General features: G+C 35.8%; 1 protein-coding gene across 1 annotated transcript in view; it reads right to left on the bottom strand.

Annotated features, from left to right (window-relative positions):
- The window catches only part of LOC148075751 (cGMP-inhibited 3',5'-cyclic phosphodiesterase 3A-like), a 76420-nt gene that overhangs the window by 27214 nt on the left and 26833 nt on the right, over positions 1-22373 (bottom strand). Inside the window, exon 4 of the mRNA XM_087794929.1 lies at positions 1025-1075. Coding sequence (XP_087651055.1) covers positions 1025-1075 — 51 coding nt within the window. The remainder of the gene's footprint in view (positions 1-1024; positions 1076-22373) is intronic.

Raw genomic sequence — 22373 nt, 5'->3', positions numbered from 1 at the left:
TTATGCTTCTTGTTAATGTCTTTAAAATGTTGTCATCGTTTTATAAATAATCCATAATGACAATATGTGTGTAAGGAGTAATATCAAATCAGTCACTCACTATTTCTTATCCCTTCACATCAATCGTTTTTAATCTAGATTACACAGTTACAACACTTTCTTGAAATCGACTGTTTATTTTAGCAGTTTTTAAAATTAATCTTAATATTTACTTACTGTGTTTGCTGTAAAGCAATAGCAGCTAATCTTTTTTTAAAGAACTAAAAAAGTAATTGAGTAAGTAATTATTATTTGTAAAGCTCCTTTCTCAGACCAGGGTCACAAAGCGCTTAAACAATCAGAGTCTGAGCTGGGGTGTAAGGCCGGATAAGATCAATGATGTAAGGAGGAGTCTGACCATGAATAGATCTGAAAGTAAGAACCAGAATTTTAAAATTGATCCTGAAAGAAAGTGGCAGCCAGTGAAGAGTTTTAAGGATCGGCGAAATGTGAGTTCTTCTACTAGAGCAGGCCAGAATTATTTCTTTGATTTCTTGACTCTGGTGTTGCAGAATTTACAGACCATATGACTCTTGATGAAGTCGTAACTGCTTTTATTGGTTTTTAAACCAAAATATGGCCAAACATCAGCTTTAAAAGCTGCTGGAGTCGACTGTATCCTCTCGTCCTCAGTCATCGCCAGGATCTCATTGTTAATTTACTTGCAGAGGACATAGTGACTATTTATAATTGCAACACAAAAATGAACAAAGGCTGTAAATTGCATGTTAATTGTAAATTTAAAAAAAATCAGTGCTGTTGAATATTGGGTGGGAACTGTATATATTCTTACACCCCAGACATATACATAAAAAAGTCATTTTATTTGTGAGGGTAATTAGTGTGTACAGATCAATGAACAAAAATGTTTTTTTGTGATGACTTGTTATGAAGCAACTCTGTTTCTTCACAATTGTTGATTCGACTTTTGTTTTTCTTACAAGCTTCAAATGGGTCGTGGATGTTGTTCTCGTGCGTCACTCACCTGTGATCTGCTCAGCACTCTTTTGTAGTCCCATTCAGTCTGACACGTCATCTGGAGACAGAGAAATGAACAGATTCAAGAAATGATAGAAAACTAGCTATTCTCCTCTTCAGCCACCCAACAAAAAAAAATGTGATTGACCTGCTTTTTCTCACGGTTGAAATATTTTTTTGAAGGAAGTATATTTATTTGAGTCTTACAAGACTGAAGAAATACCACGGCTTTATTAATAAGTCAGCAGGAGGAGGATGATTTAATCTGATTAGCGTCACAGTGAAGCTTCACACACTCTCACATCAACCAATACAATCTACAATTTGTCTTTTTTCCACCATTTAAACCCATCATTGACACAACCATTGTATCAGAGAGTGGTGTTTCTCATCCTCCGTTTTGCGATAAATGTGACCCAGATTCAGGCAAATGCATCATTGCAAAGTTGGTAAACAGATTCAAGCATCATAATGAACACATTGAACTCACTCCTCACACACACTGCACAAGTGTGTCGACTCACACGCGCTGTTAATCATGACTCAAAAAACCTGAGCGGCGTGAAACAAGCTCTTAACCCCCACCGGTCCGCAACTGCTTGTACCAGATCCCAGCAGACGTAGAAAAAGGATAAAGGCGAAGAAACATGTCCGTCCGTCACAGACACTCGCTCACGTACAGAGAAGAAAAAAAAAAGACAAGAAGTCCAGGAGTGATGATGTGTTTCCAAAATACATGTTTCCTGTGTTGAATTATTCATTGTATATTATCACATTATTTAGTTGAGAACAGTCAGGTTTCACTGCCATTGTTTTTCCAGTTCAGACTCTGACCTATTTTATAGATTATCATCAATAAATTAAACTAAAATTAATGCACTGATGAATGTTTATGTGAACGTGTCCATGCTGGTGACTGTAAACGACCTGAACGCTTCTTTCTATAATAATTAATGCAGACTTTGCAAAGACCACGAACGCATCACTGCCACTGTGGACTGAATAGACAGAAATGCTGCTGTGATCTACACCCTGGATCTTTAGGGTTCAAAAAAAGATGATACCGATATTGAACTCTTCAGTTATTTCATTTGTATACACTCACTTAACGTAAGAGTCACTTATGGCATTTTATTTTATTACTCTTATTTTATTTGTATTTTTAAGTCCATTCTATTTTGTTGTTTTTACAATACTGACAGACAGGACTGTGTATTGGGTAGAATCTGGCTATACGATACGTGTTACGATACGTATCACGATATGTGTGCAACGATACGTTTGTGACGATATGATATATTGCGATACTGTAGACACAACGATATATTGTTTGTTTAAAAGAATCCAAACCTTTTCTAGCTTTTTCTTTTTCAGTCATTGCTGCCATTTACTTTGGCATGGAGAAATGTTGCCAACTAGTGGCCAGAGGTTTAATTGCACCACATAAATGAATAAACGCAGTGAATATTTGAGTGTTAATTGTAAATAAGACATCAAATCACTTTTTTATACACACACTATTGAATTATAACCATCAAATTATTTTGAATCCAAATACATTGTTATTTAAAAGGTAAAAAAAAGGAATAAAAACATATATTTTTTTAAATATCGTGCTGTATAGTGATATTGAATATCGATATAGTATCAGGAATAAAAAATATTGCGGTATACCGTTATATAAATATTTTCTTACAACCCTACTGACAATAAATGTTAATTTTTTTAAATAGAAATAAAGAAATTTTTGCAAATTTATGAAAAAAAAAAGGAAAACTGAAATATCAATATAGTTTCATTCATGATTCAGTGGAAGATAATCTGGTCCTCACTGACTCAACGTCCGCTCAGCACCAGTCTGAGCGAGGGATCCATGACGAGATAGGAAAATCCTGGACTGATACCTAGCCGTGATGACTCATCCACTCAAACGTGGATCGGAGTCGCACCGTCGTCATCACTATAATGGAATTATCGTTGATGCTAATTGCTCCATATAAGCACATCAGGAGGCGTGTCAATGCCGCCATGAAACCAGACCGCGGCGGTCACCGCTGGTTGATCTCATTACCGCGTCACTCAGTCCAGCAGATTGTGTTTGTTAGTGGGGCGAACACAGATGCCAATCAAACCCTATTCGTCTGCAACGTAAGCAAATTGGTTGTGTTTCCTTCAACTGAGAAAAAACTCTAAACTCAGGAAAATGATGTCATAACACGATCTGGACATAATAATCCATGCGTTTGTGTCTTCTCCTTTAGACTATTGTAACAGTTAACTTTCGTGTCTAAACAAGAAGGATCCGTCTCTCCCGCAGTTAATACAAAACTTTGCAGCGAGAATTCTGACCTGCTCTAGTAGAAGAACTCACATTTCCACGATTCTTAAAACTCTTCACTGGCTGCCAGTGTCTTTCAGGATCAATTCATAAATTCTGGTTCTTACTTTCAGATCTATTCATGGTCAGACTCCTCCTTACATCAGTGATCTGATCCAGCCTTACACCCCAGCTCGGGCTCTGAGGTCTGTGGATCAGAATCTACTGATGGTTCCTGAACACACTTCTAGACCAGAGGAGAGAAATCCTTCCAGCCCCTAAGCTTTGGAACGAACTTCCTCTCCCGGCGTTTAAAGGATCTACTGACTCCTTCAAAACGTTTTTATTTTTGCAGGCTTTTCCCTAATTTTCTGAGACTCCTGTGTTTGTCTTATGTGTCTTGGCCTTTCAAAGTATATATTTTAACTGTGTATTGTTTTTGATTGTTAAAGCACTTTGTGAACCTGGTCTAGAAAAGGCACTTTACAAATAATAATTACTTACTACTCTTTTCAGTTATTTGGATCATTTATGATTTGGACTCTGAGATAGGACTATGTTGCCATCTTGTGGAGATTTCTTAGTTACATGTTTTGTGTTGTTGTACCTTATCTAAAAAAAAAAAAAAAAAAAAAGGTCTTCTGCTGCTGGGTGTCCTTTGTTAACGTTTCATGACACCCATAAAGAATTAGCACAATACATGCCCATTCAAAATGTTACCATTTTTTTTTATTAAAAACTCATTTACTATTATGTCCTTCATATTTTATGACATGTTTTGGCTGATAAAAAGATAGTCTTTAAGTGACATCACAGACAGCAGATGACATCACTCAAAATGATGACATCAGTCAATTGGCGGAGTGAACCAAACACCAGTTAGTCATGGAAGGCTTGTTTACAGAAGCCTTAAATAATTCAATGTACTCAGGAGAGCTGAGGGGGGGGGTTCAAAAGCCTTCTTATATGAAGTATTTATGCAAATATATCAAAGGTCAAAAAAGACACAGTAATGTCAGGTAAGGTTAACGATTTTTGCCTCTTTTTTTTTTTTTTAATCTAATGTTTATTTTATATGTATTTCTATCATCAGATTTTTGCTCGCGGCCGCCACCAACTTAGCCGGAGGGCAGAGTGTGTGTGTGCGTGCGTCAGGCGTCGCAGTGGAGTTGCATGACTAAGCCCTCGCATGTACTGTCAAGTAGATGAACTCATGCATCTGTCAGAAAACTACAGTCGCTGCTTCATGTGTAACGTGTGTTTGGAGAGTATTGACCGAGTTTATCATGGCTTGTGTTTGTAGAAACCATATATATATATATATATATATATATATATATATATATATATATATTTCCCCTTGCTGTCTCCCACGACTCCAGAGCAAAGTGCTTCTGCTCCACGTTCGTTGTACTTTGTCAGCGGGCTGGCGCCAGCTCCGACTTCTCCACTTTTACTACCTCAAGACTGCGTCACTGCTGCCGCCACCAAACCTCTGTCTGTCAGATTTGGCTGATCGACAAAGACGTTTCCGGGTGTTGGCATTTCAGGCTACTTCCCCCGGGAACATTGTTAGTGCCCTGACATTGTTCTTCCATTTGCAGCTGCATATATAACCACTCAAATGAGCTTTTATGGCACCATGACTTGAGATTGGTTCATCCTGACTCTTCCGAAAAGAAATGGTCCAGAATGTCTATCTTTAATTCTTACGTTTTGCATTTTGTTATAGGGATGTTTTTCATGAAACAGCTGATAAGGTATCATGATACAGTGTCTTTCATTTTTAAAGACCACTAGATGTCACTCTCTGCTTTATAATCTTTGGTTCCAATCTTTTAATTCAGTGAAACCTGTCTTTATTTTCCAAAATGAGAGTGACATCTAGTGGTCTTTCAAAATGAACGACACTGTTTTAACTACGTGAACAATAACAATTTCCAATTGTGACCTTTTGAAAACCAGTCAAAGGGAGAAAAGTTTTTTCAAAAATGACAGTCTCGCAATTTTTTTTACAATAAAAATAATAAAAATGTTTTTTGTTTTTTTTACAATATCATGACTGGGGCTTCATGTGGTACTAAATACTTGTTACTATATAGATAAAAATGGATTAAAAACCTATTTTTATTTGGCTATTATTACATTTTATTTAAATAAACTCAAAATAAGTCATAACAGAATGATGGTACAACACCTTAATAGGCACAGAATTTCAGTTTGCTGTAGGGTTGATTTTAACAAGGAAAAAAATATATAAATTATGAGTTTAATATGTTTAATTGGTAATAATTCAGGTTTTGTCTTTTTAAGTATATTAATACGTTTGAACGTCATAGTTTTACTTTGACCTCATATTAGTACAATCAAAAGACTGAATTCTGAGCCTCGATAAAGACATATTTCTTCATTCTTTTATGTAAGAACTGATGGAGAAACGTCGTGTTCTTGTGGTGCCATGAAGTGAAGTGATGAAAGTTGAATGTTGTGACAGGAACACAAACAGCCTTCATCACAAACATAAACAGTCTGCTTGTTTACTGACCCTTGTGTTGTGCTCGTGTCATGAGAATCAACTTCACAACCGGCGTAGAACTCGGCCGTTGATAGAAAGTGTCTCTTCTGAGTATCCTTGTCTTCAGGCCAAAACAAACACACTAAGCATGTTGAAAACAACAACATCCTTAATTGAATAAAGACACACAATTTAATTCAGTGTTAAAACAGAGCAAAACGTCAGAGAAGAGAAGCTGAATGAACGGGAACACGTTGACATAAGCGACCTCTGAATGAAGCTTAAAGGAGCCAAAAACTAGCCACAAGCATGTGACCGTGTGTGTGTGTGTGTGTGTGTGTACAAGCAGCCATTGTCGGTCGTACATGGGACATTGTTTATGTGTCTCACATCCTGTACACACATCACAGCCCAGGGCCAACTCTTCTGCCCACTCTTCAGATGAGAATCTAACGCCACTCCACCATGCTTTTCCTGGAGCTGAGAGAAAACAGAGCGCCATATTTAGAACTTATCCAATTATTTCTAAATATCCAGACCTGACCCCAAATAAACTCTGCTCTACACCTGGTGCAAGAACTGGAAACATGTCAAGTCTGGACCGATTTCTGGTGTGCAAGGTGCAAATGGGGATTTTGTTTTCCTTATGTGACATGTTCTCAGGACACGGCTACTTTCAATACTGTGTCATACAAACCTACACATGGAATCACCTTCTCGGTTTGTATACATTTTCAACTATAATCAAACAATTTTTAACTATAATCAAACAATTTTTAACTATAATCAAACAATTGTCAACTATAATCAAACAATTTTTAACTATAATCAAACAATTTTCAACTATAATCAAACATTTTTTAACTATAATCAAACAATTTTTTACCTATAATCAAACAATTTTCAACTATAATCAAACAATTTTCAACTATAATCAAACAATTTTTTAACTATAATCAAACATTTTTAAACTATAATCAAACAATTTTTGAACCAATATCAAACGGTTTTCAACTGTAATCAAACAATTTTCAACTATAATCAAACAATTTTTTAACTATAATCAAACATTTTTTAACTATAATCAAATAATTTTCAACTATAATCAAACAATTTTCAACTATAATCAAACAATTTTTTAACTGTAATCAAACATTTTTCAACTATAATCAAACAATTTTTTAACTATAATCAAACATTTTTTAACTATAATCAAACAATTTTTAACTATAATCAAACAATTTTCAACTATAATCAAACAATTTTTTAACTATAATCAAACATTTTTTGATTATAGTTATAGTTAATATTTTGAACCAATATCAAACGGTTTTCAACTGTAATCAAACAATTTTCAACTATAATCAAACAATTTTTTACCTAAAATCAAACATTTTTTAACTGTAATCAAACTGTTTCTAACTAAAGTCAAACAGTTTTTAACTGTAAATAAACAATTTTCAAAGATAATCAAATCATTTTTAACTATAATCAAACAGTTTTATAAATAAAATCAAACAGTTTTTAACTGTAATCAAACTGTTTTTAACTAAAATCAAACATTTTTTAACTGTAATCAAACTGTTTCTAACTAAAGTCAAACAGTTTTTAACTGTAAATAAACAATTTTCAAAGATAATCAAATCATTTTTAACTATAATCAAACAGTTTTATAAATAAAATCAAACAGTTTTTAACTGTAATCAAACTGTTTTTAACTAAAATCAAACAGTTTTTAACTGTAATTAAACAATTTTCAAAGATAATCAAACCATTTTAACTGTAATCAAACAGATTTTTTTAAACTAAAATCAAACCGTTTTTACTGGAATTAAACAATTTTCAACAATAATAAAACAATTTTTAACTGTAATTAAACAGTTTTGAACTATAATCAAACTATTTTAAACTGTAATCAAACCATGTTTAACGATAATCAAACAATTTTCAACTATAATTAAACAAATGTTATCTTTAATAAAACAATTTTCAGCTATAATCTTACCATTTTTAGTTGTAATCAAACAATTTTCAACCATAATCAAACAATTTTCAACTATAATTAAACCAATTTTAACTGTAATAAAACAATTTTCAGCTATATTTTTTACCATTTTTAGTTGTAATCAAACAATTTTCAACTATATTGAACAATAAACAAACAACTATTTAACTGAATAATTCAAATTATTTAAAAAAAATGAGCTGAATTTAAACCATTTCCCACTATAATGTTCAACTATAATCAAACTAATTTCAGCCGACCAAAAAAAAGAGTTTGTTTTCTTTTCAACTCCAGTTAAAGCGAGGGTCTCAAAACAAGAAAAATCCACACAATTTTGATTCAAATTCGATTTAAAGTATGTTGTTGCAGAAAAACTGCTCAGCCTGGGCCCAGTCTGGATAAAATAAGACCATAGTTTAATGAATAATGTTGTTTGTTAATATATTTATTTAAAAATAAACAATGAATAAGTGACAGGAAGTTTCAAGTTGCGTTCAGGAGGAGTTTCCAGTTACAAAGATATTTATTAATTTGTATTTTTTGTCTGTGAATAAAAGTCTCATCAGTGACACATTTTGCTCAGCTCTTCATTTGGAGAACAGTGTAACTGTCATTCTTGTATTATCGCTCCCTGATCTGGTGTTTCCTCCCCATGCACTTTACTACCACACATGGCATCAGACAGGCTTCTATTCTAGACAAAACACTGTTACTAAAAATGTAATCCCTACTATCTGACTGACCTCCTTCCACTGGCTCCCTGGTGTGCTGCTCATCTGTCCTGCTGGAGGGTTCACCCTGCTTGACCTCTTTGTTGCCTCCTGCTTTGATCAGCTTTTGAACTTAAAGTTAAAATAAAGTGTTGATTTAAGTGTGTCTTAAATAGATTGTGTTCCTCTATTGTATCATCAGTATGTGTCTGTTTGTACAAAACTCTCTTTTCATTGAAATATTTACATTAGAAAATGACCCTAAGCCACGCCCACTAAAATGGAATCCCCTTTACAATAACCACACCCACTCGGCTGTTATTGGTCAAGCATCAAGGTTTGTCACTATGTGTCATCGATCCCAGAAGTCTCAACCTCTAAGGGACTCGTAGTATAACAAAAGCGTGGCTGGTTACAACTGGCTGGAGGAGGAGTGACGTCCATTATTAGGTCATCTACTCCACTCTTGTAACCTCTTGATCGCTGAGATTTCAGACTTTATAAAGTAATCAGTTCAAAACATCATCATAATCAACATTTGAAACATGTGGGTGAGTCAGGAGAGTTGGGTTTTCAAATGAGTTGCCCTTTAAAAACTGTTATTTTATGGTTTGTATATACAAATATATGTCAAAAAATGTTGGATTCTGGATTAGAACGCAAACCAATCCCTCTGATTTGTTTGATTTCAACTGTCAATCATTGAACTGGAACAATTAAGGCAGATTAAGGATTTTGTTTAGACATGAAAAAAAATCGCTTTAGAGTTATTTAAGGGAAAAATCTACAATTGTTCTGAATAATATAATTCACAGTTGACGCCTCTATGTGGCATATTTCTTCACAAAAACAATGTAGAAGAAAAACAATCATAATTTTTCTACACCAAAAAATAATGTCATTTTTATACATACAAATACGCAACTGACCCACAGGTCTCGGTATAAGGTGGCTTCTTCTCTGTGTGGACCGGCCGGATCAGTGAGGGTGACATGGCCCGTAATATATCCTAAAAATCCCTTCAATGCTGTTCCATCTCAGTGAGTGTGTAATCTTTCTGACGGAGAAACAAACCTGCACACACACAAACAAGCGCACAAACTCAACAATTATTGTAATAAGATTGAAGCCATAACAGAACAAAGGGTCAGAGCCCCTGAATTTGCGGTTCATACATATTTGGACTCCAGTTCAGCTATGCTTGAATGTTTGTAAATTCAGAGAAGGCATATTAGGACTGAAGCCAGGGCAAATCACAACACACACACTACACACACACACTCATAAACACACACATATCAGCAGTGTCTTACGTAACAGAGTGAGTGATGGCAGCTGAGGACACATTAATGCTGCCTTTGGCGTTTGTCCTGTGAATGTTGGACAGAGGAAATCGGGTGAGTGGGAGCAAAAAAGAGAGGGAGGGACAGGCATGAAAAAAGATGAAAAAGAAGACAGAGTACTGAGAGAAGGACACAACAAAAAAACAAAAGAAGGACCAAAAACACATTCATCAATTTTGGCGTCTGAATTGTTGTTGCCTTAACTTGGCGAGGTGATCCGGGCTCTCGGAGAGACACGGAGGACATGTTGGACAAAGAATGATACCAGGAAAAATATAGTTTTACTAAATAACCCTGGGAAAGGAAATCTCTGGGTGTTTTTCTACTGCCACTTGCAAGCGCTTATCAAAAATTAGCAGAGAATTCCAACCTGCATTTATCCCGCCAATAAAATACAGCCGTTGAACCACAATCACAAACATATCAGTCGATATGAAGAAAATCAAACTGTCTATCACTGTGTTCAACTAGAACATGAATAATGATTTTTTTCTGTAAAAATACTCGTTGTAAATTAGCATTAGAGAACGTTATCACCACTTACTGACTGAGAACAGACATTAATATTATTTAATTAGATATAATGTTTCTTTTTTTTGTCATTCTATCTTTTATACGTTATTCATTAGTAACAGGACGGACGGATAAATAGATAGATAGATGGATGGATGGATGGATGGTTGATTTATTTTAATGTATTGTATTTTATTCATCTAATTTTATTTATTTATATTATTACACAATCCAATCATGATTCACTGGTGGAGAATCGAGAATCAATATTGCAAAAGTTCATGACCAGAGGCATTTGAAAATTCATTGACCATTCAGGGCAAACTTTACAAAAAATAGTTTATTTTTATATTAAAAAATTAAATAACATTTTGCAAAAACTCATTAAACTGAGTGTGGTTGCACGCATTAGCAACAACCACAAAGTTGGGCATCATATATGTTATAAAGAACTTTACTTCCAGAAAACCATGCTATTAAAGCTAACGTTCATATTTGAAACTCACATTATTTAAAATAATGTTGTATTTATTTTATAATCGTAAAAAAATGTTTGGTTTTTATTTTTGGAAGACAGTTATTTTCTTTTGTGTAAATTATGCACACCTTTATGCAATTTTTAGAAAATTTAAAATAAAAATAAAAAGCAACTTGTAGGTTGTGTGCACATACACAGGTATATATATAAAACACTTGTTGTGGTGATTGTATGGAAGGGGACCATAAGTAGTAACATGAGAAACATTTTACATTTAGTTAAGTTAAATAGTATTAAAAATGACTTACAATTCAATTTAAAAAACATCCTCCAGGACAAAGTTGACTCCAATGAGGTTTCATCTTTTACTCGTTTAATCTTATATTAATAAGGACACTTTTAATAAATATAAAGTCGTTCAATACAGAATCTTAAAGATGGTCAATTTATAGAAATCATAAATCATTTAAACAAATTCTGAATATTAAGTTAATTTGCTAGAAAAAAAAGTAGAGAAAACAACTTCACTTCTTTCTCTTCTTTAAAGAAAATATTCATAAAAACTACCCAGAGTACACGGTACAAGCAACCTATGTTTATGTATGTAAAGTCACAATTATCACATGATGTGTTTGAATCTTGGAGCAGACGATGGCTGGTAATGAGCTGCCGCTCGCACGTCATCGGTGTGTGTCTGCAGCATCTGGGAGTGTCACATGAATGTGGACATTATGAAGGATAATGGAAGGGAAAAACACTCCCAGATGCATGTGATGCAATTATGCCCCGAATTATCTGATTGGGTAATCCACAGGCGAGCTGGAGGCGTCCAAGACAAACACACAAGGCAGACTGTTGACCGAGCACCTCTCTGGATATGTGTGTGCGTGAGGTACGTGCACACGCACACACACAAGCACACCTGTATGTGATCATACACTCAATGATGCATGGATGTAGTAAAACCAGGCCCAAAAACTGGAGAGTCTGCATCATCCATTAATCACGGAGCATGTGTGTGCCCCATAACTGTAGCCCACTATCTCAGGCATGTGTGTGTGTGTGTGTGTGTGTCGTCTTCTCAAACTGCTTGTTAAGCAAACTTTTAAAACTATAAAGTTGTACAACCTAAAATGCATTTAAGGTCGTGCTAGCTTGAGTCTTTTCCATTCCATCACCTCTTGGAGCAGCTGATTCTTCCTGTTTCCCATTTCACTGTACGAACTGTCTAGTTTTCGGAAACACTCGGGATAGTTTCCACGTAAACAAGTGTCTATTTAAGTCATTCTTAATGTGACAAAATCTAAGTTTACATGCATATGAGGATTGATGCTAATGTTTCGATGTTGTATTTCCTTCATGTCAAGAGCAATGGTTTTAGATTCAAACCGTTATTAGTCACAAACCTCACCTTTGGGTTAAAAATCAGAGTTTATTTCATCATATAAAAAGCTCTTTATTGTGTCATACGACCAGATGTTGTAACCAGACTGATTTATGTGTAACTAAATTGCAGTTAATGAACTAGAAAACAGAGGAGGTACACCTTAGTGTCTAAAAAAGAAGGAGCTGTCTCACCTGCAGTTAATACAAAACTCTGTAGCGAAAATTCTGACCTACTCTAGTAGAAGAACTCACATTTCTCCGATAGATTATTGTAATAGTTTATTTTGGTGTCTAAACAAGAAGGATCTGTCTCGCCCGCAGTTAATACACAACTCTGCAGCGAGAAATCTGACCCGCTCTAGTAGAAGAACTCACATTTCTCCGATCCTTAAAACTCTTCACTGGCTGCCAATTTCTTTCAGGATCAATTTTAAAATTAAGGTTCTTACTTTCAGAACTATTCATGGTCAGGTTCCTCCTTACATCAGTGATCTGATCCAGCCTTACACCCCAGCTCTGAGGTCTGTGGATCAGAATCTACTAATGGTTCCTGAACACCCTTCAGGACCAGAGGAGAGAAATACTTCCAGGCTTTTGCTCCTAAGCTTTAGAACGATCATCATCTCCCTCTGTGTTTGATGATCTACTGACTCCTTCAAGAAACATCTTAAGACATTCTGATTTGTTCAGGCTTTTTCCTGATTTTATGGGACTCCTGTGTTTGTCTTATGTTGTCTTGATCTTTTAAAGTATATTTTAACTGTGTATTGTTTTTGATTGTTTAAGTGCTTTGTGACCTTGGTCTAGAAAGGCGCTTTACAAATATCCTTTACTTACTTATTTATTTCTTACTGCTTGTCCAAAATCCAGATCTTACTACAGAAAACAACCAGAATCACCAAAATAATCAATGCTGAAAATGTCGTAAAATAAAATGAATAATCTTTTGAGTTGTGCCTTTTACAAAAGAACCAAAGCCACTAAAATATATTTCTAAAACTGCATTTACTGATACATTCTGTTACGTTGTGGATGAAGCTTCATGAAAAAGTTGATGAGGTATCACGATACAGTGTCTATATTTAAAAGATCACGAGACAGCGCTCTCTTTTTTATAACCTTTTGCTCTGATCTACTAATTCAATGAAACCTGGGATCATTTTCAAACTGAGAGGGACATCTATTTAAATTAACACTGTATCATGATACCTCAACTGTTTCATGAGGCCTCATCAACACATCACTACTCTGTTGACATCATTTGGAAGTTCCTTCAATTTTAATGGAATCTTTTACACCGTGTGAGTGTTTGCAACTGCAGATGAAAAATCTTTTAAGATGCCGTGAAACACTTGAGTCAAGGAGTTATGATGTCATCAAATCCTTCCTAAATCCAAATGAATTCAGAGAATACTATTAACAGTTCCATGAAGTTCCATTGAAATACATGAGTTACCTTTCTAACAGAAAGACAAGACAAATAACCTCTGTAAACAGCATCCAATAATGTTTCTTTCAACGACTAATACGCAGGTCGGAAACAACTTTTAAACGGTGTGATGTCAAGTTTCTCAATATGATAATGTTTGTTGCTTTTTTTTTTTTTGATTGGCCGTCACTCAGCATGTGGAAGTCTCGCCCCCTGACTAAGCGAAGGCAACCTATCATGCCACTGACCCACCCCCGCCGATCCACCGAGCATATTTTGGAGCTAAAACACACCATTGAGTGGAGAAACAAGGCCATCCTTGTCCGGAGCTGCTAAACCTCATGTGGAAAGCCAGCAGGGAAGCCTCTATATATGGGTCTGGGGGTGTGAATGTGTGAGCACGTGTGTACAGTGGCGGCCGGGCTGGGTTAAAAATGATTCGCGAGGAGTTCTGGCGACTTATTTTGGCTCTTTTTCTGCTGCCTTCCTTGTTCTCCGATGGCGAGGCGCCACGGTGACATAACCACTACACATGGAAGCGTCGATCACTCGTCTCGTTTTTTAGAGATGTTTGGGATTCGAACCAAGAGCAGATACTTGTTCTCTCGCCGCCAACACCTCCACTGTGTTCGGCAACAGACTATCCATCTATTTCCCCACGTTTTTTCCTCACTCAACCCAGCAAATCTTTCAACACCATCCAACACCATTCCTCCCATCCCTCCCTCCTTCCCTTCTTTCTCTGGCATGCAGTCTCCTATAAGCGAGTTCACCCCCTTCCCTCAAACACTCCCACATTTAGCTGCTGCTGCTGGAGACAAAAGCTTATTTCCTTTACTCACTTTCACTCTTATTTTATTTTGTTTCATGGGCAAACTATAATGATCGTTTGACAGTTCCTTTTCTGATTACGAAGCAGAAAAAAATGTGATTTTAAAATTGGAAATATTTGATTTGCAGTATGTTTAATGGGTTCTGACATATAACCTCATGAAACCCAAGCCTTTGTCTGCTGTGTTGTTACTACTTCTATTGTTTACTTCATGTAAAATGTTGATATGAGACTGTATAACTTGTATTTAACAACATTTAATAATTTCGCAACCTTTCAGTAACATCTTCCATAGAGCTTTGCCGCCCAGCCAGCATTTTATAAGACATTAACACTATCAACTGTTTTTTGTATGGAGTAGTTTTTTAATCTATATAAAATTAGAATTTTAGTTTATTTTTGTGTTGCCCTTTTAAATTGAATTTAGTATTTTTAATTATCACATTATTATTAGAATTGTACATTTTATTTTAAGGTCAATCAATTCCATTATTCCACTATAGGTGTGTGTTCTACTTTATTGTTACTGTATTGACAATTTGTTTTACTATAAACATGTGTGAACGTTTAACTATTATTTACGTTATTTGTACTAATATTATTATTTTATTTTCATCTTTTAAGCCCTTAATGTGACGTAGGAGTTAGGATTGTTCAACGGGGAAATGTTTTACATTTTTGTCCCTACGCTTCTATGAAAAATGTTTGTATAAAAATACAGCAAATCGTCTTAGAAGTGATTTACATTCTGATTCCCTGTCAGCTTGACATGCACTGGACGTCTTCAAGCATCAAGGCAGATGCTTTTCTCCCTCGGTGTAGATGAAACGTGAAGGTGTGTAATCTCGCTGGCATACATGAATACAAAACCGCAATTGTCGTGTGCAGTTGAAAGTATGTTGTCTCACACACATGCACACACACACACATTTTGATCAACATGCAAATGAAGAGCGTCTTTGTGAAAACAAAAACTGACGGATGAAATTGTGTTTGTCACTCTTGTGTCTCATGATACGAAGTCATTGTGGAGGATCACAGCTTCTTTGAAACGTGTAAGTGCCAGTACGTCTATCTGCTGCTACCAACCTGCATATTTTTTGTTGAATTTTAACGCTTTGGTATTTAAGACAACCCTTATCTTAATTCAGAACCACAACTCATCAGCTAAATGTTGAGGAAATTATAAACCACTCGACATTTCATGCATCATTTTCAGACAAAAATACCATGTACGGCCCCAGTAAGGTAAATTCCCTCCATTTATATTGACATTCTGATAATCCTTTTCACTTCTTGAGCCACAATTAGGGATGAGAGATGCTCTATTTTGAGCATGTTTGGACATTCTACATGAACTTTAATGGTTTAAAAGGGACATTTTCCTCTCTCTTTGCGCTTGATGGATCTACTGACTCCTTCAAGAAACATCTTAAGACGTTTTTATTTGTTCAGGCTTTTTTCTTGATTTTCTGGAACTCCTGTTGTGTTATCAGTTTTATCTTGATCTTTAAAGTATATACTTTATTGAATATTGTTTTGATTGTTTAAGCGTTTTGTGACCCTGGTCTGGAAAAGCCCTATACAAATAAAAATGACTTACTTACTTACTTACTATTTGTTTGAACAGCAGATAATCAAAGGCACTAAATACGGCACCCACCTTACTAATGGTACCAAAACAAAAACTCCCAAGATGTCTTTGGTCACTCAAATGATGCATTAAAATTAAACGTACATGTTGCTATGTCAAAGTGACCATCAGCTGTAATTGGGGGTTGGCTGGGCGGCAAAGCACCATGGAAAATATAACTGAGAGGTGGGTGGCAATTTATATGCAATGTTGAAAATAAATGTATTTGTTTTTTAAAATAAAAGTTAAAAGGTTTCATATCAAACAGTTGACATGAAGTAAAATACAGTATAAGTAGAAACAGTAGAAATCCTGACACACAAGAAAATGTTTTTGTTGTTGTTGTTGTTGTTGGAAGCTAGGGTTCCATCAGGTCCTATGTCACATCGCATTTAATTGATCCGCCGGATAAAAATAGGTTGAATTCCACGTCATGATTTTTAATTATCTCACATTAATAAGGCCTGACGTCACAAACGGATATAGCTACGGAAACTGGTTGAGTGTCTCTCTGGAAATGCGTGTGCGTCACAGGGAGAATGTGGGTCTAGTCTCAAATAGAGTGAGCCTGTCCTTGATGTATGGGATGAGATCATACAATCATTTAATATTCCTCACACAAACAAGGCAGTCATCGTTGTGACGGTATCGTGACTTGTGTGAGAGCCTCATAAAAACTCATTTTTAATACAAAGAATAGCGGTTTAGAATAGAATTCACAAGAAAAATCAACTATATAGACTAAAATAAAGTGTCCGTAGTTACAACCAAACTGCTCATACACACCTTAATATTTGAAGATTCTTCGTATTTTATAGTAGAAGTGGACCCGCAGACCCTCTGAAAGCTATCCAAAATAGCATGGAAACCATCGCAGTGAGAAGAGAGGATGACGATTTTTAGCTCGACAGAGTCCTGTAGCTGCTTGGCGGCTGCGGCAGCCTGTTCATGAATACTGCACAACCTGAGCTGGTCGAAAACCCCCATTTCGCTCAGGTAGAACTGCACTTAGGGAGCTCGATCATATACAGTATGAAATTACTGTATGTAAAACTCTGCACGCTCGTGTCAGGATTAAAAATGCAGGAAGAAAAACATTATTGGAAGCCAGGACAGGGGCCATTTGTGGCCCTTAAACTGATGTTATGCGGCCTGGGGTCTCCATTATAAACTATAAATAATGACACACACGACAATAATAATAAAGTGTTAATGCTTATCCTTCAATACAGAACTTATTTTTCCATTCTGCGTGTAGGAAAATTTCCAGTCAAACTGAAAGAAAATCAAGGAGTTTTTATTTTAAATATTTATTTTCAAATTAGTTGCCCTTTAAGGAATTTTGATTATTTAAATTTTTTTAATCATATTTTTTGCAAATATTTTACCTCTTTAGTTACACTTTAATCTTAAATATTATATATATTATATATATAGACTCAATCATACGTATTAATGTAAATATCAGAATAATTAAATTTGAATAGGACTTACTTCTTAAGTCATTATTAGTATCTTTATTTGTGAAAACTCTACTTCCTTTTTCGTCTTGTCTATTTCTAGGTCATTGTTGAGTGCGACCTACAAAATAAAACGCTCTTTTTACACGACAAAACAGTTTCCGGTTCTGGTGAAAGGATGACGTTGTCACGAAGGGCTGACTAAGCGCAGTGGTGTCAGAAAGTTACCATCTTTAATAATAATAAAACCATATTTAAAGCAAGTTAAAATGTTTGGTCAAGAACATTGATAAGTGAGAACTCTTGGTTTCTGTTGCTTTAAACTTTATCAGCGTCCATGTGAGCTTCTCTGGCAGATTAAAAGAGAAAATGGACAACAAAAGGACACCATGTCCTCAGCATCAGGTCAACTCGAAGTTTTTTTGTAACGCGTGCCTGTGTATTTTAAAGTTCAATTTCTCATCAGTTTTGTTCCTGACATCCCAGTGACGAGTGGGTAATGGAGTCGCTCTATTAGTACACGGTGTCCTCTAACTTGGTGTTCCCTGGATACTGATCCACTGTGGATGTCATAGCAGGACGCCTGATGAAGCGCATTACACACAAATTAACATTTGGGAAATGGTTCGGTAGGTTCAGCTGAAGCGAAGCCACCAAAACTGTACCAGGTTATTTCTGTGATTACGGACTTTCATGAGGGACACTGTGGTTCCACGACCGCATTGGAATTCTGGTGAAACTCAGTCAGTGATGTCTTTGGTTTTAAGATATACAAAAAAGATTGGGTTACAATGCAAGCCATAGCCTATGAGCAAAAGTCTCATTTAACACTGTAACTTCCAAATTGCACCAGCAAGTTGAAGGGAATGAAAATATCCTAAAGTTTACTTCTGAATACCCAGGGAATGGTTTTAGTACACCTAATGTTTTAGACTTATTCAAAAATAAATTCTCACCTCTTTCAAACAGAAATGAGTTAAAACAGAAGACTAAAATAGATTACATCTAAGGCACAAGAAACAAAAAAGCGATGTTATTCATTAAGATTCTAACTGATATTTTTACATTTATTGATGATTCCATATCCAGACGATCTTTTTCTTGACTAGAAATAATTTAGTTTTTGAAAGATTCTTGCACATTGGGGTGGATATTGTATAAGTTTTATCAAATACCGGTGCTACAGCGTTTAAAAATCAAACTTTGATTTTTACTTTTTTTTGATTTATAACATTAGAGTAAGGAAAACATACTAATGTTAAATAAAAAACTTCCAATACTGGAGCTTTAAGAAGTCCAAAATGGTGCCTGAAATGGTGCTTAAAGTATTAATAGTAATCCACTTTTTCCTTTTGTGTTCTGTGAGTTGAGTTTTGGGGCTGAATTGTGCATATGTTTGTGGGAAGAGTAAGCGCCACTTCACTTTCACGACTATGGTTTATATGTTCAAACACAAGTTGAATGTTTGTATGTTAAACAAGGCACCATTGCCTTTAAGAGTAATTACTACCGTGCTGGTGAAACCAGTGCCGTTATGGTTAATAGTATTCGTACCCATCCCTAGTTATTGAAGTTGGTAAATCAGAGAGGCATTCAGATGCATTATTTGAAGAGTGTCTAGACACACACATCCTCGACCTAAAAAACGTAAATACACCAAAGGAAGAATCTCTATTCCGAGGGTGAATTGTGAACCAATTCCTGCAACATTGTGAGTAATTGCAGTTTAGGTTTAGTTGCTATGGTGACATAATCATGATAGCGTTTAAGGTGATCTCAATTTGGTATGCTGGTAAAGATAAGCACGAAACACATTGACTGTTTAACTCAGACATGTCCAAAGTCAGACCCATTGGCCCCTGAGCAGATTTGGTTTTTCCAAACTACAACCTTTTTAAAGACAAAACAAGATCACAAGTCAATTTAAATCACAAGAAGGTGAAGCTGCCAAGTGTTGATGCTACTTCCTTGAGAAAAAGTTAGTCATTTCCTTTTTAACTGAATGATGTGATAGACACTTAGACTGACTTTGTTAATCCCATTTTTTTAGATCTTCTGGAAATTGGGTTTCCAGTTTACAACAGACAATGGAAGGTACAGCACGTTTCATAAAAAACAGAAAAAAATAAAGTGCAAACAAAGAACAAAGTGCAAGGGATGACAAAGTGCAGTACAAAGCACTTTAATAGTAAAGGTAAATGAAAAAATTGCCATTTCTTGTTCAACTGAGTGATGTAATAGACACTGCTAGTTTTCTCATCATCAAATGTGTCCTTCTTGCTAAAAGGATTGGACATATCTGGTTTAAGTCAATCCCCGAGCAACATGATATCTATTACACACGACTCTTCAGTGTCCATGGTTTTAGTTAAAATAGTACTACATTTTTCATACTGCAGGGTTCTCCCCAGCGCTGTTCAGCGTAGGGGCCACATTTTCCTTTTGTTTTCCCTTTTATGAACGGTGTTTTAATCGCCGTGATAATGCATGTGTCACGTTCTGTAAAGTGATCAGTTATTTGTTGTTCAGCTGAATCTCAGCATCAGTGTCAAAGAACCACACTTCCCAGAGTGCACCAGCAGCAGCAAACCAGCTGCTTCAGTCATTGGCACTAATGTGGAGCACCTGTGAAGTCATGGAGGTTCTCAGTCAGTCAGAGAGAGAAGACGCTCCAAGTTCACAACAATGGGTTCAGTCCAAAGACGCCAATGGTCTGTGAAATGTTTTATTTACTTTCATTCTGTTTGAAATGCTTCCGAGATGTTCAAATTTATGTTTAACTGCGGTAAATATTAGTTAAGGAACACATTGTAGCCTTTAATATATTGATTTTGTGATTAATGGGTCTTGCTAAAATAACATTTCATTTGAGTTTGGAAAATTAAAGGTAAAAGATTAAAAATAATAGTACAAATTAAATATCAGAGCTTTACTAAAAAGTTTTGGAAAAATCATGAAATTAAATGTAGTGCTTGTTAATTCATTTAAAATATTTGATTAAGATGTTTTAATGAATTTAAAATATTCCAATGTTTAAATGAATTTAAGATGTTTGAATGTTTAAGTTAATTTAAAATGAATTTAGAATAGATAATTAAAATGTTTTTTGTTTATCTGTCTTTAAAGGTTTACAACCTAATTACTGAGAAGCCGAAAGAAAAATAAAAGTGATTGAGTGGAACAATTGAGTTGTCCTTGTGTCCTTTGGAACCTGAACAAGAGGTGGACTTGACATTTGTACTTCTATGTCTTGTTGTCGTTTACATCTCCGTCTGTCTGTTAGCAGTGCGGCGCAGCTTGCTAGGCTCGGTTGCTATGGTGACGCGTCTTGCCGTATCAGTATGTACACGGAAGTATTCATTAACTGTTGTGTGTAAAAGGAGGTTGGATTTATTATTGATTTAAGTCTATATTCTATTGCAATCCGGCGAAACTGAGCGTTAGAAGTAATATTTTTCTGCGATCATGTCGGCGAGAACCCTGTAGCAAAAGTTGAAACTGGTAAAGTTACATTAAATGTGTACTCCTGATTAAATGTCGTCGTTTTTAACATGCATTAATCCTGGGATTCAGTTTTCTTTTTATTATCTCTTTATTATTATTATACCCATAGATCCTATTGTGCTGAATGTACTTAAATGGTTTGAGATTCAGACGGATTAGTCCTTGACAAGATTATAGACGAAGTTAAATCACTGGACAGTTATGAATGAACGCTTGTCCTTTCCATGTGATTAATCAGAGAAAATTCTCCAAAAGCTCTAAAATAACCAAAACCAAAGAAGGAGAAACAAAGTAAAAACTACTGACTCAGGTTATATCACGACGAGCAGGAAATACTCCAAGAACCCCCGTCATGTCGCCTCAGCACGGCGATGCAGACAGTTTAATGTGACTCACACGACATTATGATCTCGCGCACACGCCAAAATACGTCTATTGATAAAAGCAAAAGACAGAAACACACGTGTTCGATGGAAGAAATCAGCTCTATTTTTGGACGTGAGCCGCTCAGGCTGGATAAAAAAAAAAAAACAGAGATGTGCTTCAAGCGCCAAGTCAGCTCACTGAACCATTGACAAAGAAAAATCCTCCTCATTCATAGCGCCTTGGAATCCCTCTCTGCTGTTCTCATTCTGTCTTACGGAGCTGAAAAAATGTTCCTCGGCTCGCGCCGGAAAATGTTCACCCGTGAGTTTCCATTTGCAACAGATTACAGATGCTCTGTAACATCAGCCGATGAATGAACGATCGCACCGATCACGTCCTTCAACAACGCGGGCGTCTCAGAAGCTTTTAAGGGGTTATGAGGCGGTCAGCACGGACATGGAAAATGGACTAAAGGAGCATCCGTACTGAGCTGGTGACAGTGGAGTTATGGGCCGCCCATGCTCACTGATGGACACAGGAAGTGAAGGTTGGCACATGTGTGGGGGGTGGGTAGGATGGGGGGGCACATGGATAGGCTGACAGGCACTGTCCTACTTTACTAGACATCATTACTGGAGACACACACAATATCTCAGAGATGGAAAACTGTTCTTAAATTCAAGCTTTATTTACACTGGTCGAAATATTGCTTCTTGATGCCTCAACAATAGGTGCAAAATATGAAAAAGCAAATCAATGACAGTCAAAAAAACAAGCTTAACTGAATTAGCTCAAAGTTATGTCATTCCTTGTTTTGTTAATACCGTTTTATATATAACTAAGGCTCCTGATCATTCTGTGTTTT

The sequence above is a fragment of the Callionymus lyra genome, chromosome 7, assembly GCF_982586985.1.
Source record: "Callionymus lyra chromosome 7, fCalLyr1.hap1.1, whole genome shotgun sequence".
Lineage (NCBI taxonomy): Eukaryota > Metazoa > Chordata > Actinopteri > Syngnathiformes > Callionymidae > Callionymus > Callionymus lyra.
Note: the sequence above shows the minus strand (reverse complement) of the source record. Positions and strands in the feature narration are given on the sequence as shown.